Raw genomic sequence first — 26,206 nt, forward strand, 5'->3', positions numbered from 1 at the left:
TAAATGACCAAGTCCTTTCGGTATAGCTTTTACCACTGTGAGAAATTCTCTATGTACAACAGGGAAATTGTATTTGGACATGATCTCATAATAAGAAATATAGCTGCAAGCAGCAATTACGGGGCCAAGCGCTGTCAGAGATTGTAGAAAGGACCCACATGCAAAGGTGCAGAACAGAAATGTTTATGAAGTCACAAAAGGAACTTAGGCAGATAGCCGATCACAGCAACGGGTGATGCAGATCTGGAGCATAACACAGGGATCAAACAAAGGAATACGGTCCTTAAAAACGGACCGAAGTCTTGAGCTCGTAGCGGGAATGCAGTGGCGAGCGAAACCACCGCAGACAAAGCACTCAGCACCACAGACAGCGTCCAGAGAGTACTCACGTACAGCAGGAGACTGGACAGAAACACAGGTGAGCACAAACCTGCAGAAGGAGATTTACGGACTTAGCCTGGGCGCAGACAGGACAGGCAGCCACGAATTGACGAAACTAGCGAGTCATAGACGGCCACCAAAACCACTGGGAAACAGTGGCCAAGGTACCCCTCACCCCAGGGTGAGCGGCAAACCTGGAGACATGACCCCAGCGGAGAACGGCAGATCGAACAGACCTCAGAACAAACAATTTACCCTCCGGACAACCACGAGGAACCGCAACGCGGGTGAGCGCTCTCTTAACTGACCGCTCGACCCCCCAGGTGAGCGCCCCAACCACACAGCCCTTGGGCAAAATGGACTTGGTGGTGGAACCCTCCCCCGAGGAGCCTAACTGACGAGAAAGCGCATCAGGCTTAAGGTTCTTAGAGCCTGGTCTAAAAGAAATGGTGAAGTCAAACCGTCCAAAAAAAAGCGACCACCGGGCTTGGCGTGAATTTAACCTCTTCGCAGAACGAATATACTCAAGGTTTCTGTGGTCGGTCCAGACGATAAACGGAACGGCCGCCCCCTCCAGCCAATGACGCCACTCGCAGAGAGCTAGCCAAATGGCCAAAAGTTCACGGTCTCCCACATCATAATTACGTTCCGTGAGTGAAAGCCTGTGAGAGTAGAAAGCGCACGGATGGATCCGGTTATCAATAGATGACCGTTGTGACAAAACCGCTCCCACTCCCACATCCGAAGCGTCAACCTCCACAATGAACTGTCTCTGAGGATCAGGTGTAATTAAGATAGGTGCAGAGGAGAATAAGCTCTTCAGATGTTCGAAGGAGTGCTGAGCAGAGTATGGGAATCGGGAACGGGCCAATCGGGAACGGGCCAATCGATGACAGCCTGTGACTTAGCGGAATCCATACTAACCCCCTCTGCTGAAACGACGGAAACGAGAAACGTTACAGACTCAGAATGAAATTCGCATTTCTCAGCCTTGACAAACAGGCGATTCTCTAAAATACGTTGTAACACGCATCGAAAGTGTTGGATATGCTCCTGGAGCAAAGACGAGAAAATGAGCATATTGTCTAAGTACACAAAGACGAAGACATTTAGTACATCTCTCAACACGTCATATACTAGTGCCTGAAAAACTGCTGGAGCGTTTACCAGTCCAAAAGAAAGGAAGCAATATTCAAAGTGGCCTAGAGGGGTATCGAACGCCGTCTTCAACTCGTCTCCCTCCTTTATGCGCACTAAATGATATGCATTGCGGAGGTCCAGTTTCGTGAAGATCTTTGCTCCCTGCAAGATCTCAAAGGCTGACGACATCAGCGGTAAAGGATACCGGTTCTTAATGGTGATGTTGTTCAGCCCTCGATAATCAATGCAGGGACGCAGCGAGCCGTCCCTCTTCTTGTGAACCAGGTGACCCAGGGTGACCCAGAACGACAAGGGCAAGTGGGGAATGAACAATAAAAAAGGAAATGGTCTCTTGGTGATAACCAGAAATGGTGAGACTCACTGCTACAGTCTCTTGATGAATGTTAGACAGCACACGAACATCTAAGGCAATGGCGGTGGGGGGATCAGACAGTTCCCGTAAGGAAATACCATGTTCCATAGCCCAGCTCTCATCCATGAAGTTCCCCTCAGTGCCGGAGTCAATAAGGGCAGCACAGGGAAATGATGAGCCTCGCCAGTGCACGACAGCATCAAACATAGTGCGGTTCTTGTGAAGTGGAGAGATGGGGGTCGCGCTCACCAGTACTCCCCGAACTACTGGCGAGCTCTTGCTTTTACTGGACAGGAAGCAGCGTAATGACCAGAGCCGCCACAGTACAGGCAGAGACCTTCCTGCATCCTACGTTGTCATTCGGTAGAAGAGATCCGTGTTCTCCCCAGCTGCCAGCTCCGCCAGTTGGTTAAACTGGGAAGGAATCTCCCGTGCAAAAATCTTGTCCTTAAGCTCGTCATTTAACCCATCCAGGAAACATGCAGAAAGAGCGGGTTCGTTACATTCACAGGTAGCGGCCAAAGTCTGAAACTCAATGGCAAAGTCAGTAGCTGAATGCTTACCCTGGCGCAAGGCGGAGAGCTGCCGAGAAGCCTCCTTTCCGAAGACGGAGCAATCAAACACCCTTATCATATCCTCCTTAAAGGAAGCAAATTGCTGACAGCATGCGGAATCAGCCTCCCAGAGAGCTGTTCTCCAGTCGCGAGACCATCCCGTGAGGAGAGAGACAACGAAGGCAACCTTGGAACGTTCCTCCGCATATGTGGTAGACCGGAGAGAGAACACCACCTCGCATTGTGTTAAAAAGGCACGACATCCAGAAGGCTCACCTGAATAACAGGGGGGATAATTGATCCAAGGCTATGCGGAACCACGTGACCCGTTCGCCGACTGCCCCAGGCGCAACTGGTGGAGCTGACTCATGAGTTCGGTAACTTGGGCTGCCAGGCTCTCCACCGCATGCTTGGTGACAGAGAGCTCCTCCTCGTGCTTGCCCAGCAGAGCACCGTGCATTTCAACAGCAGCGCGGAATGGCGTCTCCCTTGCTGGGTCCATCTTGGCCAGATTATTCTGTCAGAGATTGTAGAAAGAACCCAAATGCAAAGGTGCAGAACAGAAAGGTTTATTAAGTCACAAAAGGAACTTAGGCATATAGCCGATCACAGCAACGGGTGATGCAGATCTGGAGCATAACACAGGGATCAAACAAAGGAATACGGTCCTTAGAAACGAGCCGAAGTCTTGAGCTCGTAGCGGGAAGGCAGTGGCGAGCAAAACCACCCCAGACAAAGCACTCAGCACCACAGACAGCATCCAGAGAGTACTCACGTACAGCAGGAGACTGGACACAAACACAGGTGAGACCAACACGAACAAACACTGGACAATCCGACCAGACTAGACAAGGCAAACGTGAGATGAGAACTAGATCGAGATGCATTCAATAATAATCTGGCAAAGAAGCCACAAACACGAGTCACTAAATAGCCAGAGGGAAGCATGTAAAGAGGAACAGGTGCGCTCTCAATCAGAGAGCGCGCTGATTGTGATAGCACACAGCTGAGAGAGAGAAAGGAGCCAAACGTAACTCATGACAAGCGCAAAGAAGAAAATAAGAAATGCCAACATGGCTGGGAGAAACCAGCTGCAACAATGAACCATTAAATACCTATTAACATAAGCTTAGACAAAATAGATATAGATTTATAAAAAGTAAAAAAAAAAAAAAAAGCTATATAAAATTATAATGTATCACGTTTGACCATTAGGTGGCGCTGTGACCAAATTAATGAGGTGTGGTCAGAGTGGTCAGAAACTTTTTGAGTACTTTCGGAGCATGGTCCCGAAGACACACAGAGTTTCGTAATGATACGCCAAACCGTTATTAAAATAAAGGAATCATATTTTGTTTCCAAACTTTTGAAAGTGGTTTTGTCTCGATCAGACTAGCGGTTTCAAAGACATCAGCTAATTTTCAAAGACAAGTGCTAAATCACAATGCTGCACAAACCATACATTGAAACCTGGCAAGTCTGGTATTATTGGACTTGGCAAAGATTCAGGAGATAAAAAAGTTACTCCTATGGAAACAAGTCAGCTACACCCAATGTTAAAAGCATTTGATAAAAAGATTATCCACTAGGGGGCGCTGCTACTCAGGCTACCTCAGGGCATCGTGTTGATGACCCATACTGAGTTTCGTCAACCTGAAATATATTACTGAGACCAGAAAATATGGCGGGAAATGTATACTTTTAAACAATAATACTTAAACAATAGGCTTAAACAATATTTTTTTATACAGACTAAACATGCTCACACACACAAATATACGTTGTTGTAGATACAGATTCACATTACTCATCATGTGGCCCAATAATCAATACCAATAATTCAATAGAAAGAAAGTGATGCATTTTACAAAATTTGATTGTAAATGTAATAATAGTGAGTTTATAATGTCTAAATATTGAATTACAGATCAATATTAGGGGGTAGTATGTACAGGTCCTTCTCAAAAAATTAGCATATTGTGATAAAGTTCATTTTTTCCATAATGTAATGATAACAATTAAACTTTCATATATTTTAGATTCATTGCACTCCAACTGAAATATTTTAGGTCTTTTATTGTTTTAATACTGATGATTTTGGCATACAGCTCATGAAAACGTCTCGGTTACGTATGTAACCCTCGTTCCCTGAAGGAGGGAACGGAGACGAACGTCAGAACAGAACTGACGAATTGGGATCTGACTTTAGAGATCAATCCTACTTCGAGTGTATAAAAACAAGCCAATGAAATTTGGCATGTGATCCACGCATTCCATGCTCCGCCCCACAGCGCGGGTATAAAAAGGAAGTGGAATGGTAGATCAGCGCCTTTTCTGCTGAGGAGCCGACTAGTGACTCGGACTCCTAGCAGAAGCACAGCACCTGGCGACAGGACGTACGTCTCCGTTCCCTCAGGGTAGTGCAACATATGGCAGTCTCTGGGGTGGTTCCAACCTAATTGTAGGGGGGAAAGAACACACCAAGAAACGACAGAGCGGGCTCTGTCCAGGGAAAGACACGGGGCTAGCCAGAAGGGTAGCTGGTACCATGGAGAATACACATATGGGGTTGCCGTGAGGGAACCGCTACATATGGAACCCAGCCTACAACCACGTTTGACAAGCATACGGGTGCAGGCGTGGCGTCAGACGGTCCGCAACGTCTGACACCGCAGGGGTGACGGAGGAGCTCGACAGGGTTAGCCTGTTTCCCGGGGAACACAACTGGAGACAATAGACACATGTATCTGGCCCAGAGGGCAGGAGTGGCGTTTGCAAGCCGACACCTAGAACGGGCACTTAACGCTCCTGGCCACTGGGGGCGAGGATGCGGGAAGATACCGGCTCTACACGGAGACTATAGAATCTAGCGAACGTGTTAGGTGTCTCCCAGCCAGCAGCTCTACATATGTCTGTCAGCGAGGCGCCTTGAGCCAGCGCCCAGGAAGAAGCCACACTCCTAGTGGAGTGTGCTCTTACTCCGAATGGGCAAGGCACGTCTTGGGACTGGTAAGCCAAGACTATAGCATCCACTATCCAGTAGGCTAACCTCGGCTTGGAGACAGCCTTTCCCTTCTGCTGGCCTCCGTAACAGACAAAGAGTTGCTCTGAGGTCCGAAAGCTTTGGGTCCGGTTGATGTAAGTGCGAAGAGCGCGGACCGGACACAGCAAAGCTAGGGCTGGGTCTGCCTCCTCCGAAGGCAGTGCTTGCAGGTTCACTACCTGATCTCGGAAGGGAGTGGTAGGAACCTTGGGCACGTATCCGGGCCGGGGTCTCAGGAAAACTTGAGAGTTACTGGGCCCGAACTCTAGACACCATTCGTTGACCAAAAGTGAATGCAGGTCCCCTACCCTCTTGATAGAGGCCAATGCGGTCAGGAGCACTGTTTTCATTGACAATATCCTAAGCTCACACAACGCCAAAGGCTCGAAGGGAGGGCTCTGAAGTGCTCTGAGCACTAGAGCTAAGTCCCAAGAGGGTATCGAGGTTGGGCGAGGAGGATTTAGTCTCCTCACACCTCTGAGGAACCTGACGACTAGGTCGTGCTTCCCCATTGACTTACCTTCTACTGCATTGTAGTAAGCCGATATTGCGGCGGCATATACTTTGAGGGTGGAGGGAGACAGCCTTCGCTGTCCATCTTGCAGGAAGGAAAGCAAGACACTAATCGAAAACCTTCAGGGGTCTTCCCGGTGGGAATCGCACCACTCAACGAACAGGTTCCACTTCAGAGCATAGAGGAGCCTCGTAGAGGGCGCTCTAGCTGAAGAGATGGTATCTACGACTGCTTGTGGTAGTCCATCTAGAACCTCAGCGTCCATTTACCAGACATGAAGATTCCAGAGGTCTGGACGCGGGTGCCATAGAGTGCCCCGTCCCTGAGAAAGAAGGTCCTTCCTCAGGGGAATAGGCCAAGGAGGGGCTGTCGTGAGGAGAGTTAGTTCTGGGAACCAGGCCTGGTTGGGCCAATAGGGTGCAACTAACAAGACCTGCTCCTCGTCGGCAAGCTCCTCGGACCCGGTACTGTCTGCTCTGCCACACCCACCTCGGGACTCAGCGATTGAGCCAGAGTTGAAGCGTCTCATATGAAGCAATCCGAGCGGCGTTACCGCGGCTGCAGATGCCATATGCCCCAGGAGCCTCTGAAAGAATTTCAGTGGGACTGCTGTCTTGCCCTTGAACATATTCAAGCAGTTCAACACCGACTGGACTCGCTCCTCAGTGAGGCGCGCAGTGCGGTTGACTGAGTCCAACTCCATACCGAGGTAAGAGATCCTCTGTGTGGGACAGAGTTTGCTCTTCTCTCGGTTGACCCGAAGGCCCAACAGGCTGAGGTGACTGAGCACTAAGTCCCTGTGTTCGCACAACTGGTCCTTCGACTGGGCAAGTATCAGCCAATCGTCGAGGTAGTTGAGGATGTGAACGCCGCGTTCTCTGAGCGGAACAATGGCTACCTCCGCGACCTTCGTAAAGACGTGAGGTGACAGGGACAGCCTGAAGGGCAGGACCTTGTACTGATATGCTTTCCCCTCGAACGCAAAGTGTAGGAACGGTCTGTGTCGAGGGAGAATAGACACATGGAAGTACGCGTCCTTCAGGTCAATCACCACAAACCAATCCCTGGGACAGATGCATTCGAAGATGCGTTCCTGAGTTAGCATCCTGAACGGGAGCTTGTGCAGGGCCCGGTTCAGGACGCGCAGGTCCAGGATTGGTCGTAACCCACCCCCTTTCTTGGGCACAATGAAGTAGGGGCTGTAGAACCCCGTCTTCATATCGGCTGGAGGTACCAGCTCGATCACGTCCTTCGCCAGTAGAACCTCGATCTCTGATCTCAAGACATGACCATCCCTGCTTTGCACGGAAGTGAAGAGGATGCCCTTGTACTTGGGCGGCCGGCGGGCAAACTGACTCGCGTAGCCAAGTCTGATGGTACGGATGAGCCAGCGAGGCGGCCTGGGAAGAACTAGCCAGGCTCCCAGGGACCGTGCAAGCGGGACCAACGGCACCACAGACATGCCTGGGGTGGGGCAGCGAAGCGGAGTGCTGTGACCCGACTCGGGAGGCCCGGAGGCAGCCCGAAGTGTTGCCCCAACACTCCTGGTCTGGACAGAGGGTGGGTGAGAAGGCCCGGAAGTGTCCTCGAAGCCCACTCTGCTGTCCACTGCCCGAAGGCAGGGAGGTGGAGAACTCAGCCCCGACTCGGGAGGCCCGGGGGCGGCCCGGAGTGTTGACTGAGTACTCCAGGGAGAGGCAGCGTGTGGGGGATAAGGCCCGGGGGCGTCCTCGAGACCCACACTGCTGCCCCCTGGTGAAAGGAGGGGAGGAAACCTGAAGTCGCACACTGCCAACCTGACCCTCTTGGGGTCCAGAGAGAGAGGAAACTGCTCTTTTTGTGAATATGTGGGTACCGCTGGACTCCACAGAGCCGTCGGGTTTGCCCTGACCGTCACCCTCAGGTCCGCACCAAGGTCATCAGCCAAAGTAGCGGCCCTCTGCTTTGCTGCTGGAGGACCGCTAGATCGGGGGATGCGCGATTGTGCTCCACCTCTTTTGAGGTACTGGATTCTGGACCATAGCACTGGGATGGTCATATTCCCGCAGTGGGAACATGACTCATCCAAGACCGCAGCCTCAGCGTGCTGAGCGCCCAAACACGTGAGACAACGAACATCAAGCGGAGACAGATATCGACCGCACCCAGAAACACACGGTTTGAATGACATCTTGAAAAAGACGCAGAGTCAAACCGTGTTGCTCTTTTGTGAATGGAAAACTGCTCTTTTAGCGTGCTGAAGCACTAAGGGAGATGACCGCGAATACACACAGTACGATCGTGCAAGCCTGTGTGAGCTCTCAGTGTGTGTGTGTATATACAACGCCCAGCGAACCAACAACTTTTGTTAAATATTCCACATATATTAACAAAAAAAGAGAAAATAAAATAGATAGAGAATGGCGAGCGATAGCAGCAATTTCAGGAAGTGTGTTCATCCCTGCCCACGCTACATCACGGGTGGGGATACACACTCTCTCTGTGTTGCCTGCTTGGGAGCGCAGCATGCCCAGGCAGCCCTTGAGGGGGCTGCTTGCGAGCATTGTGAGAAGTTACCACTGAGAACGCTGCGCTCCCGCCGGGCACTCTTTGAGGAGGGTGCCTCGGCTCGTGTTCCCCGCGGCTCTGGTCCCGCTGCCGCCGAGGCGGAGCGGAGGCTGCAGTCGTGGGGATCACAATTGGATGTTGCAGAGGGGTTAGAGACGGGCGCTGCCTTATCTCTGCCCTCACCTGCACCATCCAGCGGCTCTTCTCGGGGCATGGAAGCACGCATGGCGGTTTCTTCCCCCCCGAAAGAGTCGCCGGTGCTTCAACTGTCCAGCTCTGAGGAGGTGGACGTTGAAAGCATCGAGACTGAAGACTCACCACTTCAGTCCCCTGCATGCGAGGAGCTCGTTGAGGTTCTTACGCGAGCGGTGGCCAGGCTTAACATCGTCTGGCCAGCCGAGAGATATGAGGCAGGAAGAAAGTGTACAAGTAAATTAGACGAGAGATTCCTGCCTTCTCGCGCCTCAGAGCCTCAGCGACGGTGCTTGCCGTTCTTTCACGACTTGCACACTGAGGTGGCAAGGTCGTGGAAGAGACCGGCATCATATCGTGTTTTCAGCCCACAGACTTCGGTCTATAGTAACATCGCTGGGCTGAAACAGTATGGTTATGGGGCGATGCCAAAGGTCGAGGAGACGCTCGCGAGCCATCTCTCGCCTTTCTCGGCATCGTCCCTTAAAGCCCCGACTTTGCACACCAGACCTTTAAAAACAACGTCGGCGCTGGTGGGCAAAGCGTACTCGGCAGCGGGTCAAGCGGCTGCATGCCTGCACACAATGGCAATCGTGCAGGCGTACCAGGCTGACCTGCTGAGGGATCTGGATAGTAGTGATGTCGTGGGGGGAGATATTATTACAGAGCTGCGTTCCTCCGCTGATCTAGCTCTCCGGACCACCAAGGAGACGGCCAGATTTGTGGGCCGCTCTATGGCAGACTTGGTGGCCACGGAGAGGCATCTCTGGTTAAACCCCACAGACATCAAGGAGAGGGAGAAAGCCTTTCTGCTCGATGCGCCGCTTTCTCCTGGAGGCCTCTTCGGTGACGCAGCCCATACTGTCACCGAGAGGTTCCAGGAGTCGAAAAAGCAAGCTGCGGCGCTCAAGCAGTTCCTCCCTCTCCGGGTCCAGGTCCCTGGGGCTGCTGCTGACATCAAGTAGCCCAAACCGAATACGAGCGCCTCGCACAGGGCAAAGCAAAAACAGAGCGTCGCCACCCGAACTCCCCCTCAGCGCGGGGACGAGGGGCGGCGCTCTCAGACGAGGCCTTCGAGGGGCAGGGCTGATCTGAGGACAGTCCTGATCGCCAAGAAGGCCTCGTCGAAGCGTTCCTGACGCCAGAAGCGTCAGGACGCTGAGGGTGGTTCCCCCCGTAGGGAAACGGTGTTTACCCCTGCCAACGGTACCCGTTTCCCTGCGGCACCCTTTGGGGGCCCCCGAGCAGTCAAGTCAGTTGTTCCCTGCCGGTCCGCCGCTTCAGGGCACTGTGCTTGTTGCTCAAAGTACACCAGAGGCCAGCCTCGAGAGGCTGGTTCCCTTAGTAGATTTTCTAGACGAGTGGAAACGTCTGTCGAACATATCTCGTTGGGTCCTGCAGATAATCGAAAGGGGGTACGCCATTCAATTCAAAAAGGCGGCCACCTCCTTTCAGCGGTGTCCTACCTACAGAGGTGGGCCCGGAGCAGGCTCTGGTAATGGCACAGGAAGTAGAGACACTCCTGCAAAAAGGGGCTATAGAAAGGGTTCCTCCTCCCAGCAGGGAGTCTGGGTTTTACAGCCGTTACTTCATCGTGCCAAAGAAGGATGGGGGCTTACACCCAATATTAGATCTGCGTCTATTAAATCGCTCAGTGGCCAAGCTCAAGTTCAAGATGCTCACACTCAGACAGATTGTGTCGCAGATCAAACTGGAGGATTGGTTTGTCACCATAGACCTCAAAGATGCGTATTTTCATGTCTCCATCCTTCCACATCACAGGAAGTTCCTCAGGTTTGCCTTCGGGGGAGAGGCATACCAATATCGAGTACTTCCTTTCGGTCTAGCACTGTCACCCCGCACATTCACCAAGTGTGTGGATGCAGCTCTGGCGCCGTTGCGTCTGCAGGGCATCCGCATACTGAATTATATCGACGACTGGCTGATTCTAGCGAATACAGAGCAGATGGCGGTTCAGCATCGAGATGCTGTTCTCGCGCACATGTCGAAGTTGGGGTTGAGGCTGAACGCCAAGAAGAGTGTGCTTTCTCCGGCTCAGAGAACCACTTTTCTAGGTGTGAACTGGGATTCGGTAATTATGCGGGCGCAATTATCGCCAACACGCATAGCATCGATCCTGGCAGCAGTCAAAGAGCAGAAGCTAGACCGGGCCGTCACTGTGAAACAGTTCCAGAAACTGTTAGGTCTCATGGCAGCAGCGTCCAACGTAATACCTTTTGGCCTACTGTACATGAGGCCAGTGCAGTGGTGGTTCAAAACAAAGGGGTTCTCCCCGAGGGGAAATCCGCTCCGCACGATCAAAGTCACGCGGCGATGCCTATGTGCTCTGGTCATGTGGAAAAACCCGGGGTTTCTATCTCAGGGTCCCGTGTTAGGGGCTCATGTTCGTCGCGTAACGCTAATGACAGATGCCTCTCTCACGGGCTGGGGGCGACCATGAGTGGTCGCTCATCCCAGGGTCTATGGCAGGAACATCAGCGGCACTGGCACATAAATCGGCTAGAGATGCTCGCAGTGTTTCTTGCACTGAAACAGTTTCTGCCCGACCTCAGGGGCCACCATGTGTTAGTCAGGTCAGACAACACATCGGTGGTCGCCTATGACAGATGCCTCTCTCACGGGCTGGGGGCGACCATGAGTGGTCGCTCATCCCAGGGTCTATGGCAGGAACATCAGCGGCACTGGCACATAAATCGGCTAGAGATGCTCGCAGTGTTTCTTGCACTGAAACAGTTTCTGCCCGACCTCAGGGGCCACCATGTGTTAGTCAGGTCAGACAACACATCGGTGGTCGCCTATATAAATCATCAGGGGGGTCTGAGGTCACGTCCGCTGGACAAATTGGCGCATCGGATCCTCCTGTGGGCCCAAGGGAAATTGCTGTCAGTCAGGGCAGTATATATCCTGGGGGTCCTGAATCAGGAAGCAGACAGCCTTTCGAGGCAGGGGCCGAGGCCCGGGGAATGGAGACTCCACCCAGAGGTGGTGGAGCTCCTATGGAAGGTATATGGGAAGGCAGAGATAGATCTTTTTGCTTCGGCGGAGAATTCCCACTGCCCGCAGTGGTTTTCTCTGTCCCATCCAGCCCCGCTAGGGTTGGATGCCATGGTACAGGAGTGGCCGAGGCTACCCCTGTACGCCTTCCCCCCGATTGTCTTGCTTCCAGGAGTTCTGGAGAGGGTACGCCGGGACGTGGCCCAAGTACTTGCGCTATATAAATGCAGTCCATTTTACTTCTGGTGGCTCCGTACTGACCGACCAGATTATGGTTTTCGGACCTGGTATCTCTCCTGGAAGGCTCTCCGATGGAGATTCCGACCAGAAGGGATCTACTCTCTCAGGCGGGTGGGAGATTCCTGCACCCACGCCCGGAGATGTGAAAACTATGGGCTTGGCCTCTGAGGGGGCCAGGCTCATAGAGGAAGGTCTCTCGGCCGAGGTCGTTGAGACCATCCTTCACTCCAGAGCTCCGTCCACGAGGAAGCTGTATGCTTTGAAATGGAAGCTTTTCTCAGCATGGTGCAGAGAACGCCAGTGGGACCCAGTTAACTGCCCGGTTGGTACAGTGCTGGAGTTTCTGCAGGCTAGGTTCTCGGCAGGGTTGACCCCCTCCACAATAAAGGTGTACGTGGCGGCCTTGGGTGCCTTCCACGTCCCTTTGGGTGGAGTGTCTTTGGGAAGACACCCTCTGATTACACGCTTCCTCCGTGGTACTTTAAGGTTGAGGCCGGCTATGCACTCGAGGGATGGTGAAGGCCTTTCTACATCCCCGGCCGGGTTATGACCCCAAGGTTCCTACGAGCCCACGGGGCCCCATTACTCTTCAAGCCTTCTTTCCTCCTCCGTTCACGACGTCAGACCAGGAAAGATTAAATCTGCTCTGCCCTGTGAGGTCATTAGATACATATGTCCACAGAGCTGCCCTGTGGAGAAAGACCGATCAGTTATTCATCTGTTTCGGAGCCCCTAAGAAAGGGGCTCCAGTATCTAAGCAGAGAATGAGCAAGTGGGTGGTCGAGGCCATTTCACTTGCTTACGAGGCGGCCGGGCAGCCGTCTCCATTGGCTGTCCGGGCGCATTCTACCAGGGGTATGGCTGCCTCTAAGGCACTTTTGTCGGGGGCTTCCCTCCATGATATCTGCAATGCGGCCGGGATGGTCGTCTCCGCTAACCTTCGTTAGGTTCTACGAGTTAGATCTGGCATCTACTGTTGGGGTGCAGGTACTCTCGTAACCGTGCGCTTCAGCTTCACACATACGAGACACTTGGTCCTATGGCGATGTGGGTATAAGCGTTCTCACAGCGTTTCGATGCAGCTCAAGTTCCCCGAAAGGGAACGTCTCGGTTACGTATGTAACCCTAGTTCCCTGAGGGAACGAGACGCTGCGTCGCTCTGCCATACTCCCGGCGTGTCCGTGATCACTTACTTCAGGCTTTATCAGAAGTTAGTTCCTGTTTGTTTTCACGGACGCTTTATAGCTTCCGGTCGATGACGTCATCACGCCGACGATCGATCTTTTTTCCGATGGAATGGTTCTACAGGCGCTTCACGACGCATTAATGCAGAGGCGTTCTCACAGCGTTTCGACGCAGCGTCTCGTTCCCTCAGGGAACTAGGGTTACATACGTAACCGAGACGTTTTCATGAGCTGTATGCCAAAATCATCAGTATTAAAACAATAAAAGACCTGAAATATTTCAGTTGGTGTGCAATAAATCTAAAATATATGAAAGTTTCATTTGTATCATTACATTATGGAAAATAATGAACTTTATCACAATATGCTAATTTTTTTAGAAGTACCTGTAGAATTGCCAGTGGGGTAAGAAAAGTACATCTAATTCAAGAATGGATTATATTGTGGTCAACAGAAGAGTCAGTTGAGCTGTGAATTACTGTCACTTTTCTAATATTTAATATAAAATAAATAAACAAACTGAGCTGCAAAATCAATACAAACTATGATCATGTGAAACTCTTTCCAATTGATTTCACACTCAAAAGAAGGGCTGAAAATGTATCATCATGGACGATTAACAGCCAAGAAACACAGAGCCTTTAACTGACTCACCATTGCCATGATGGTGAAAGAGAAGTTTGGTGTCATCTGTGGAGGAAAGAGACTGTCGTTGTACAGAGCAATGCAAGCACAAGACCATGAAGGACAACAAAAGAGTATTTAAGCTCCACATGCAAAATGCACACAAAAACAATGACATACATTACTATTCTAGCTGTAAGACCTTAAAAATCATGCAAATTCATCCTTAGTCATCTGACAAAATGCTGTAGTTATGGGTGTGATGGGTTATGTATCATGGTTTTTATGTATGTTTGTATGTATGTCTTGGACATACTTGCCTTCAGTCACAGGACTGGCAGGTTGAGTTGCATGGGAAGTTGTCATCAATGGCAGTGGAGAACTAAAAGGGTTGATTGAACTCTCTGGGCCTCCCTGAGAATAATCGTCACATGTACCTTTTGCCTTAGACAAGAACATACCAAATCATATCATTATTTTTTTTTTAAAATACAAGCACATGTGGGGAAAAAAACAGCATTCACTTGTTAATGGCATATTCCCTCTCATGATCCCATTGACTCTCATTGCTCATGTAGCCACCATAATTGCCACATTAAATAAATCATGAAATAAAGGTGTATATTACTCTGGGTGTATTTATATTTAAATACATTAAATTTCATATTTAAATATTACATTATCTGTTGTACATATGCTGTATACATTTCACACTAAAAACTAATAAGAATTAAACAAACAAACAAACAAACAAAGATAGGTAAATTGACTGAATTTTATAGAGTTGTTTCAAAACAGCTTTACAGTGTTAACAGGAAAATAATGCAACAGAATTTTATTCGGCTGTACAGCTGCTGTGGAGAAAACGTCTCGGTTACGTATGTAACCCTCGTTCCCTGAAGAAGGGAACGGAGACATACGTCGGACTTAGACCGACGAATTGGGGATCTGACCTCAGAGACCTATCCACTTCGAGTGTGTAAAAACGAGCCAATCGGAGATTGGCATGGGATCCGCACATTCCACGCTCCGCCCCGCAGCGCGGGTATAAATAGGTAGTGGAATGGCAGATCAATGCTTTTTTCTGCTGAGGAGCCGACTTAGTGACTGGGCACCTAGCGGAAGCACAGCACCTGGCAACGGGACGTACGTCTCCGTTCCCTTCTTCAGGGAACGAGGGTTACATACGTAACCGAGACGTTCCCTTTCAGTCGGTCACGTTCGACGTACATCGGACTTAGACCTACGAATTGGGATCCCTAGTGAAAACTCCAGGATGCTGGCCCTTTCAGCTTCCTGCTTGAGCGCACTGGACCGTCTAGTATGGTACAGAAGTCAGGGCTCCAAGCAGGGAGGTTGTTTCTGCGAGACCCACTAAGTGTGACTAATGAATGCTGGGAAGCGTGCCCGTCTTGGGAGAAGGTACGCTGCAGAGCCACGTCCTTCAGAGAAGGCCTGGTGGCAGAATACACATAAGGACTAACCTGGCCGGGTAGTGCAACATATGGCAGTCTCTGGGGTGGTTCCACCTAATGGTAGGGGGGAAAGAACACGGCCAGAGACGACAGAGCGGGCTCTACCAAGGGAGAGACACGGAGCTAGCCGTTAGGGTAGCTGGTACCGTGGAGAATACACATATGGGGTTGCCGTGAGGGAACCGCTACATATGGGACCCAGCCTACAGCCACGTTCCACAAGCATATGGGTGCAGGCCTAGCGTCAGACGGTCTGCAACGTCTGACACCGCAGGGGTGACGGAGGAGCTCGACAGGGTTAACCGTTTTACCGGGGAACACAACTGGAGACAATAGACAATAGACTCAGAGGGCGGGAGTGGCATTGCAAGCCGACACTTAGAATGGGCACTTAGCGCTACTGGCCACTAGGGGCGAGAATTCGGGAAGATACCAGCTCTACATGGAGGCTATAGAATCTAGCGAACGTGTTAGGTGTCGCCCAGCCTGTAGCCCTACAATGTCTGTCAGCGAGTCGCCTTGAGCCAGTGCCCAGGAGGATGCTACACTCCTTGTGGAGTGTGCTCGCAACCTGAACGGGCAAGGCATGTCTTGGGACTGGTAAGCCAAGACTATAACATCCACTATCCAGTGGGCTAACCTCTGCTTGGAGACAGCCTTTCCCTTCTGCTGGCCTCCGTAACAGACGAAAAGTTGCTCTGAGGTCCGAAAGCCTTGGGTCCGGTCAATGTAAGCGCGAAGAGCATGGACCGGACACAACAAAGAAAGGGCTGGGTCTGTCTCCTCCGAAGGCAGTGCTTGCAGGTTCACTACCTGATCCCAAAGGGGAGTGGTAGGAACCTTGGGCACGTATCCGGGCCGGGGTCTCAGGATAATGGGAGCATTACCAGGCCCGAATTCTAGGCACGATTCATTGACCGAAAGTGCATGCAGGTCCCCTACCCTCTTGATGGAGGCCAATGCAGTCAAAAGCACCGTCTTCATTGACAAAATGTTAAGCTCAATTGACTCCAAAGGCACAAAGGGAGGGCTCTGAAGTGCTCTGAGCACTAGAGCTAAGTCCCAAGAGGGTATCAAGGTCGGGCGAGGAGGATTTAGTCTCTTCGCACCTCTAAGGAACCTGACAATTAGGTCATGCTTCCCTACGGACTTACCTTCAACTGCGTCGTGGTACGCCGCTTTTGTGGGGACGTACACTTTGAGGGTGGAGGGAGACAGCCTTCGCTCCAACCCATCTTGCAGGAAGGAAAGCACGACACCAATCGAACACCTTCGGGGGTCTTCCCGGCGGGAAGAACACCACTCAATGAACAGGTTCCACTTCAAAGCATAGAGGCGCCTCGTAGAGGGGGCTCTAGCTGAAGAGATGGTATCTACGACTGCTTGTGTTAGTGTGGTGTGGTAGTACATCTAGAACCTCCGTGTCCCGTCCAGGGACCAGACATGAAGATTCCAGAGGTCTGGACGCTGGTGCCATAGAGTGCTCCGTCCCTGAGAAAGAAGGTCCTTCCTCAGGGGAATGGGCAAAGGAGGGGTTGTCGCGAGGAGAGTTAGTTCAGAGAACCAGGTCCGGTTGGGCCAGTAAGGCGCAACTAGCAAGACCTGCTCCTCGTCCTCCCTGACTTTGCACAAGTCTGTACAAGAAGGCTCACTGGGGGAAACGCATACTTGCGTAGGCCCTGGGGCCAGCTGTGCGGCAGTGCATCTGTGCCGAGGGTACCCCCGGTCCGAGAATATTACTACTGGCAATGGGTCGAGTCCGGAGAGGCAAACAGGTCTACCTGTGCGGCCCCAAACTGGTCCCATATCAGCTAGACCACCTGGGGGTGGAGTCACCACTCTCCCGAAGGTGCTGGCTGTCGAGAAAGCTTGTCGGCTGTCTGGTTAAGCACACCTGGGACATGAATGGCCCGAATGGACCTCAGCTGCTTCTGACTCCACAGGAGCAGGGGGCGGGTGAGTTGGAACATGCGATGGGAGCTTAGACCACCTTGACGGTTGATGTACGTAACGGATGAAGACAGGGTTCTGACAGGGTTCAGGGTACGGACATGCTGTCCGTACGGACCAGTACATGTTTGCCACGTAGCAGCCCCTTGAGGCGGCACAGTGCCAAATGTACTCCTAGAAACTTGAGGCAATTGATATGCCAATGCAATTGGGGTTCCGTCCACAGACCCGCAACTGCATGCCCGTTGTAGAGGCCGTGAATAACACAGCATGCCTGGACACTGCTCTAAGGGCACCCCGGCTCGGAGAAACGTTGTGTCTGACCAAGGACTGAAAGTTTGGCGGCAGTACGGAGTCACTGGGACCCGGTACTGGCCGCTCTGCCACGCTCACCTCTGGACTCGGCCATGAAGCCAGTGTTGGAGCGGTCTCATATGAAGCAATCCGAGCGGCGTCACCGCGGCTGCAGATGCCATATGCCCCAGGAGCCTCTAAAAAAGTTTCAGTGGGACCGCTGTCCTGCTCTTGAATGAATTCAAGCAGTTCAACACCGACCAAACTCGCTCCTCCGTGAGGCGTGCAGTCTGGCTGACCGAATCCAGCTCCATAACGAGGTAAGAGATAGGACAGAGCTTGCTCTTCTCTCGGTTGACACAAAGGCCCAACAGGCTGAGGTGACTGAGCACCATGTCCCTGTGTTCACACAACTGCTCCCGAGGCTGGGCAAGAAAGTTGAAAATGCGAACACCGTGTTCTCTGTGGAACAATGGCTGCCTCCGCGACCTTCGTGAAGACGCGAGACGACAGGGACAGCCCAAAGGGCAGGACCTTGTACTGGTATGCCTTCCCCTCGAACGCAAAGCGTAGGGACGGTCTGTGTCGAGGGAGGATAGAGACATGAAAGTACGCGTCCTTCAGGTTGATCGCTGCGAACCAATCCTGGGGACGGATGCATTGAAAAATGCATTTCTGCGTTAACGTTCAGAACGGGAGCTTGTGCAGGGCCCGATTCAGGACACGCAGGTCCAAGATTGGTCGTAGCCCACCCCTTTCTTGGGCACGATGAAGTAGGGGCTGTAGAACCCTGTCTTCATCTCGGCTGCTTGATCCAGCTTGATCGCGTCCTTCGCAAGTAGGACCTCGATCTCTGACCGCAAGACTTGGGCGTTGCTGCTTCGCAGGTGAAGAGGACGCCTTTGTATTTGGGTGGCCGGCGGGCGAACTGAATCGCATAGCCGAGTCTGATGGTATGGATGAGCCAACGGGACGGTCAAGGGAGCTGTAGCAAAGCTCCCAGGGACCGTACCAGCCGGACCAACGGCACCACAGACATGCCCCGGGTGGGGCAGCGCAAAGGAGTGCTCTGGCTCGATCCGGGAGGCAGCCCAAAGTGTCGCGCGAATACTCCTGGTGCGGGCAGGGAGTGGGTGAGAAGGCCCGGAGGCGTCCTCGAAGCCCACTCGGCTGCTGCCTCGGCAGAGAGGTGGGATGCTCAGACCCGACTTGGGAGGCCCGTGGGCGGCCCGGAGTGCCCGGATCACCTCCCCCTGAGCAGCTCCTGTTCTCCCTAGCCTGTCCATCTGAGGGCCGCGTCCCCTTGCGCTTGCCTGCCGGTTAGCGGGACCCTGGACTGGTTGGGTGCCTCCCTCGCATCCGGCCCCCTGCTCTTCCAGTGGAGGCTGCTGCTCGGCTCTAGCAGGGTGAGGCGGACGCAGGAGGGGATGTCCTCGGCAACAAGCCGGCAGAGGCGCTGCGACCGATGACCGAGAGAAAGCAGCAGCTGGTCGTCGGCACCTTGGTCAAGTTCTCGATGGCGTCAAATTTGTGACCAGTGTTTTGTTTTCCTCTATTCTCTGCATATCAGCATTCATCAATACATCATGCTTCAGGTCAGAGGTCACTCTTTTGGCGTAAGTAGACCCGCACGGTTGACTACCGGAAGATAGATATTTTAGTCTATAAAGTCAAAAATATGGATATTTTTCTAATAAGATATGCATAGCTTCTCTTCAGAAGGCCTTTATTAGAATATTTTTTTTAAATGTCCTGATAATTTACTCAACCTCATGTCATCCAAGATGTTCATGTCTTTCGTTCTTCAGTCGAAAATTGAGTGTTTTTGCTAAAGGGCGTTTGTATTGGTCTTCACACGGGCGCTTTGTAAACACGAGTGCAGGACTTCTGCCTAAGTCTATGTGACCATTTACACGTGATTGTCATCCTTGGCACATCACAGAGCTGCGCAAGTTGAACAATTAAGGTTGAAAAGTATATTCATTTTTTTAAATGACTGATCGTTTGACTAGATAAGACCATATTCCTCATCTGGGATAACGCAGAGGCTATGAAGCCCTTTGAAACTGCATTGATTTGGACCTTCAACATTTTGGTTGCAACTGAAAAGCATTATATGATGAACAATCCTGGAATGTTTTCTTCAAGAAACTTAATTTATTTTCCACTGAAGAAATAAAGGCATGAACATCTTGGATGAGATGGGGGTGAGTCAATTATCAGGACATTTTCATTTTGGGGTGAACTAATCCGTTAATTATCTTTGTTTGATGGCCATGACACTGTTCAATGTATTTTGTTGTTGTTTTTTGTTTTTTGGGTTTTTTTCCTGAGCAAAGTTCAGTTTGCTATCAAGTTGGAATTGTAAATTACTCATGTGGAGTATAATTTGAGTGTTTCATTTTGTGTTGAAATAAAAGTGTTTCCATCACAAATTTGTGTATGTCATTGATTGAAATCATATATGGTTAGTAAATGCAGAGATGTTGTAATATTGACTGAAATCATGTATAATTATTATATGTAGTTTATATGTATATTATATAAACTTGAAGAGCTAACACACCATTTCCCTATTAAAAAATATGAAGTCTGTATGAAAAGCATATACACAAATGACACAAAATGTAAATAAATCCTATATGACTTTAATTTTAGTAGCATATGATTCAGTATAAGAACTTTATATGATTTGTATATGAATATCAGATATTTTCTACTAATACCATATACCATTGCATACTGTTTACACGTAAAACTCATATAAGTATTCATACATGACCCAAAAGTTTTCTGTGTGCTTTTTAGTATGAAATGGGCCATAAACGGTCTGATTTTGTGTATGACATATTTGGGACTTACATTAAACATATAAGATAATGCTGACTGATTTAAGTAAGGAAAATATATATAAATATATATAAATGCTATATATGAACCATATAGGTTTTTTTTCATATGGGTGACTACAAGATGGATTTTAGCAGGGGCTGTAACTGTAATAGCATGATATTCAAATGAGTTGTTATTGCATAGAGAGGTGTGGGCTGAGTATTTCCAATTGTTTGTGATGAGAACCTGTGCCTCAACCTCTGCCAGTGTGGCGAGGGGTGTGCGCGAGAAAGAGAAGTTATTAGAGAGAGCTCCAACCGAGTGCTTCAAGTGCCTCCATGATCGCAAAAACGCATTTAAAAAAAAAAAAACTTTTAAACAGGAAATGACGGAATTTTAGCATACATTTTTACAGCGGGTCTATTCGAACAGGATTAGTATTATCCGAGGTCATTTTTCCGGGCCTTTTTACAGAAGGTAAAAGTCTCATTAATCTTTACTGATATTGCCCGTAATGATTACCGAGATGGCACATTAGGACGGGACTAAAATAACCTCTGGTAATAATTTAATTTACCCCCAGTTCCCCATGTAAAACTAATCCAGTCCGAATAGGGCTTAAGCAATACAGCAAATACAGAGTATTTCAAAAACACTTACTTGCGACTCATGCTTCTTCACTGACCGGCGCGCTTCTCCTAATGACCAGCTAACCGACTAGCCTTAAAATGTACAGTCCGCCCTTATAATTATTCAAAAGTTTAATCAGTGCAACATGCTGCCAATGACTCAAATCGAAACCAAACTATGACTCACTACCTGTGCTAAAAGCCAATAGGCGATGTGAGTTCATATCAATAGGAGTTGATAATAATAATAATAGATTTTATTTATAATGCACTTTTCATTCCAAAGAATCTCAAAGTGCAACAAAGGAAAAAAAAAAGAATAACAAGTAAGCCACCATGCAGTTCCAGCTCGAGGGAGACCACCAATGAGCAGCGGACACCCAGAAGAGAGAGCAGCCGCAGCGATCTACATCAAATGTCCTTCAAACCAGAAGCAACCGCAACAATTCAAACATTAACATCAGAGAAGCGGTGAAGAACGGTCGGCGAACAACATCCTTTCAGTGGCTGCCAGCAATCAGCAACAGTCCCAATTGTAGCTCTGACTGTTTGACTAGTCACAAACATAATAAAATGAAATAAAATCTAATCTAATAGTACAGTTAACATGATTTTTTGGGTGGAGAAGCGGCGAACAGACAACGCCAGCGTCCTCTCCCCCACGTTACCTAGCAACAAATGATAACCGTTAACAGTTATAATAACACTTGACAATTGCGTACAGCAAAATGAGGCTTCAAACTACCTGTTAACCGTCACGAGGACGAGGACGCACTGAAGCTGTCTTTGCTTAAATTAGCTCAAAATTACTATCAGATGCAAGTAATTACCTTGACAAACTATACATCATTAAAAAGATCTAAGACTAAAGTTTATTTTTTTTACCTCTGTGTTATTCTCAAAGTCTTATAGTGACCGTAATGTGTTAATATGTGCCAGGAGTTATGAATATGATCATGGGCGTCGCTACCTTTTGATTGTAATATGCGCTTCATTTGCTCCCATTCATAAAAAACTCCTCTGTGGTCGTCATGAAGACACTCTACAAAACAACTTCCCTCAGGGCTTTTACTTCAAATGTGTGCAGATGTGGAGAAATATTGATAGATTCTCACATGTTTGAGTCAAATTTCTGTACAGAGAAGTATTATTTATTAAATCTTTGTCCAAAATCCGCGGATGTATCATGAGCGCAGTATACTGTGATATACTGTGTTTTCAATTCATTCTGGCAGCCGGAGGGTGCTGGAAAGCTGTACTACTGAAAATTCACTCCCATATATGGATAGATGAAGAACAGACACCATGTGACATTCAGGAAGTATCTGACATAACCAAAACAGCTTCCAGAGATCGTCAGATCGCTATTTTATGCAGATAGACACCTTTTAAGACAATAAAAACACAATCGCGGCAATATATGGTTGGTCTGTGTTCTTTATGCCATGTTGGGTGGTTTCATAATAGATTATATTTATAATGCAATGCTATTCCACATAGCTTTTAGCATTGTATATTTTCTGTCAGTTTTTCTGACCCGAAGCTATATGAGATCACATATTGTTATATAAAACACTCGACTTATAAATTATAAAGTGATATGAACAAGTTCATTGTAAGTCACCCTATCTTCAATATACACAGGGTGTTCCTCAGGGATCAATTTTAGGACCTCTGCTATTTTCATTGTATGTGAATAGTTTGCCCAATGTATGCAAAAATGTTGACACGATTATGTATGCTGATGATACGGTAATTTTTACACATGCCAAAAGTGCTGAGGATGCAGCCCATCAGCTTTCATTAGCTTTAAATGATTTGCAAAAATGGCTGAATGATTCATGCTTGTGTCTTAATGTTAAAAAGAGTGTATCAATGTTTTTTTGTAAACCTAAAACAACTGTGGCCACAGTAAAAGTTTGCTTGGGTGGACAAGAATTAACTAATGTTGAGGAATTTATGTATCTGGGAGTTCTGATAGACTCAAAATTATCTTTTAAAAAACATATCAAAAAAGTTGTGAATACTGTAAATGTTCATTTACGGAATTTTAAACAAATTCGTACATCGTTAACGGATACAGCAGTGATTACGTTCTTGCACTCTATGATACTGGCTCATATTGAGTACTGTGTCAAAGTTGGTCGAGTTATGCTGCAATTGGGCCAATTGAGGTATGCTACAAAAGAGCATTGAAAATATTAGATAAGAAACCTTCATCATACCATCATTGTAATATTTTAGATAAATATAAGTTTTTAAATTTTGCGAATTTCAAATGATTTAAATCAGCCTGTCTAATTTATAAAGTTATACATGGTCTAGCGCCTCCACCATTGAGTGATTTTATTAAACAAAAGTCTATCAGTGCTGTCGGGTCTCGAGTGACTAGAGCCAATATGAGAGGTGACTGTGTCTTGGCGTTTAGGCGGACATCGTTTTCACAGAACGCTCTATCGTATCAGGGGGTGAGCTTTTGGAATAGTATCCCTCAGTCAGTGAGGGAAAGCACAAGTTTCCCTATTTTTAGGAATCGTTTAAAAGTATGGTTGAGGGACACACAAATATGCGAGCATGTTTAGTAATCGTTAGTATATATACCAGATGTAAAATAGAGTTAGTGTTTTATAAAAATAAATGGGATAGAACTATCAGTGTGATATGGGTTGTGTAATAGGAGTTAGTATAGCATGGAAATAGTGTATTATGGGCTTGTATGTTGTGATCACTGTTATTGTCCTTATGTATATATATATATATATATATATATATATATATACACATATGTAACAGGCTAAGCGTTACTTGTTGTTTTTGCTGTAATATTTTCATTGTCTGATGCCAAAAGAGTGTTGTGTATTACCTCAGGGAGCCGCTTGAGGGCGCTAGGGAGTAATTGTTACAGGATATCAGCCTGGTAATTAGAGAGCAAGTCAGTTCGTTTGGTAGAAGGAAACCTCATGGTGGAACTGCTGCTACCTGCCTATTCGTTTGAAGTCCTAGTTTGAGAACTTTTAGAGTTTACGCTCAAATAAAGGAGTTTCTTTACCAAATCTGATATTTTCAGTTAACTGCCAGTGGTCCTTACTACCCTCTACATATGCATAACTATGTTTATTATATTGGCATAGTTAGAAGCGGTAGAAGTACCTCACGTAGCATAGCGAGGCTACGCCGTGTGGTCTGCATCTGCAAACACTGACTGCTTTCACTCTACACTCACTGGAATTGGGAATTATATCATTGCATCGCCCTCAAATAACCTTGTGGATTCATCATCATCATTTCAACCCATCTAAAGACTGGACTTGGACGATAAGTTTGTTTATATTCGATTGCACAACATGAACAGAGACAAAGACTGCTCTTTTGTTTACTTGTTTATTTGGTGGTATTTAAAAATATGCACTGGTGGGAATAAAGGAAAAGAGAATATTTGACTAATGAAGTGGTGTTACTTTCAGTATCATTCAAATTTCTGTTGAACCCCCTTAGAGTAACATCTTTAAAAGACAAGGAGGTGTTGCACAATGGCGCCCGAACAGGGACATCTTTGAATTTTTTCCCTTACATTAAAAATAAAATTTTGATGGTACTGAATACCCTTCATAAGCAAATATTTTACACCAGTATCTGCAATGGAAGAGGGAGCACCGATTATTCAGATGAAGCTTTCGTTCATCGTAGAGACCCTGTAACGAATCTCATAGATACTTTTAGTGAGTTGTATTTAGATTCAGAGGAGGAAGAAAGGGATGTGTTCAATAAACCAAGAGCAGAGCGTATTGTTACTCTTGACGACTTACCATTACTCCCTCCGCCATTTGAGTTTCACGAAGATGAACTGCAAGTTGGCAATGATGTAAATAACCAACGCATGTGTAGTATTGAAGAGCACCTTGTTGATCTTGAGCACAGAGTCAGCGATCTTGTCACCACAGAAACCATGAGCCAAAAGGTAAAAGCATGTGAGGACAGGATTAACTACTGTGTACAGAGAGAGCTGGATCGTGTTAAACAGCAATGTTATTCCAAAGTTGATGAATTGAGTAGAAGCATTGTAGATTGTTTAAAGCGGAGAGATGGGCAACTAGATCAACAATTCAAAGCTATGAAACACATCATGTCTACTCCTGTGCATTCCAGCACTGATGCTTCGCATAAGATGTCTCAAATACCATCCAAGATTTCCTCAGTTCTTCAAGACGCCACTAATCAAGTAACTTACCTCCCATCATCTCCTCTCCCCACTGTTAAACTTGAATTGCCTACTTTTAGTAATCGGGATTCAGAGGACCCCATTGATTTCATTGATCGTTTTGAAGAGTACAACGAATTGAAACCTCTGCATCACGACAAATTGCTAGCAGCATTATCCGTGAGCCTGAAGGGTACCGCCAAGAGCTGGTGGAGAGCAGAGAAGCAAAATATTAGAGATTGGTCCTCATTCAAAGATAAGTTCCTTTTTTCATTTTTGAATGAAGATCACAATGAAGTTGCTGCTCAGAAATTGGCAAATTATCGCCAAAGAGTTAACGAAAGTATAAGAGACTTTGCTTTTAACTACAGAGCGTTGTCACTAAAGATTAACCCTAAAATGGCTGAAAATGAGCTAGTGCAAGCAACGTTGAGAAACTGCAATCCTCGCTTGGCTTCACTGTTGAGGGGAACAGTAAAAACAATTGTTGATCTGGTTTGTCTTGGCACACAAATAGAGAAGGACTGGGCAGAGAGCAAGAGAAGATGGAGTCAAGGAAAAGAGGAGGAGCAGAAGAAGAAATCTTCCGGTGAGAAAGGTCAACCGAATCGCCTCATGCTTATTGATCCCACTTTTAGCTCTCAATGTAACAATGTACTGCAAGCTCCTATAATTTTGAATCACTCATACTTCAATGCCGTAATTGATACAGGAAGCACCTTTTCTTTGTTGCAGCAAAATGTATGGCAGAGATTGAGGAAGAAGGACGAGCAATTAACCAGAAGTGCTCAAACGTTCATGCTCGCTAATGGCCAGAGTCAGAAAACTCAGGTTAAAGTACTCTGGGAATGTGAAATATACGGAGCAAAACATGAGGTCACAGTTTATGTGATGGACAATGGAAACTTGGCTGTTCCGGTCATCTTGGGATTGGATTTCCTCAAAGAAGCCAAACTAACTATCGATTTTAATGTTTCACGTATATACTTGCCTGATGATAACTCAAGTCATCCTATGTGTT

At 48.1% G+C, this 26,206-nt stretch overlaps 1 protein-coding gene across 2 annotated transcripts in view; it reads right to left on the reverse strand.

Moving 5' to 3' along the window:
* The window catches only part of plxdc1 (plexin domain containing 1), a 355,103-nt gene that overhangs the window by 16,172 nt on the left and 312,725 nt on the right, over window positions 1-26,206 (reverse strand). For both annotated transcript variants that reach the window (XM_067429432.1, XM_067429431.1), the window contains 2 exons: window positions 14,128-14,251; window positions 13,838-13,873 (listed from right to left, as the gene is read on the reverse strand). In XM_067429432.1, the coding sequence (XP_067285533.1) occupies window positions 13,838-13,873; window positions 14,128-14,251 (160 nt within the window). The remainder of the gene's footprint in view (window positions 1-13,837; window positions 13,874-14,127; window positions 14,252-26,206) is intronic.

This window comes from Pseudorasbora parva, chromosome 21 (assembly GCF_024679245.1).
Source record: "Pseudorasbora parva isolate DD20220531a chromosome 21, ASM2467924v1, whole genome shotgun sequence".
NCBI lineage: Eukaryota > Metazoa > Chordata > Actinopteri > Cypriniformes > Gobionidae > Pseudorasbora > Pseudorasbora parva.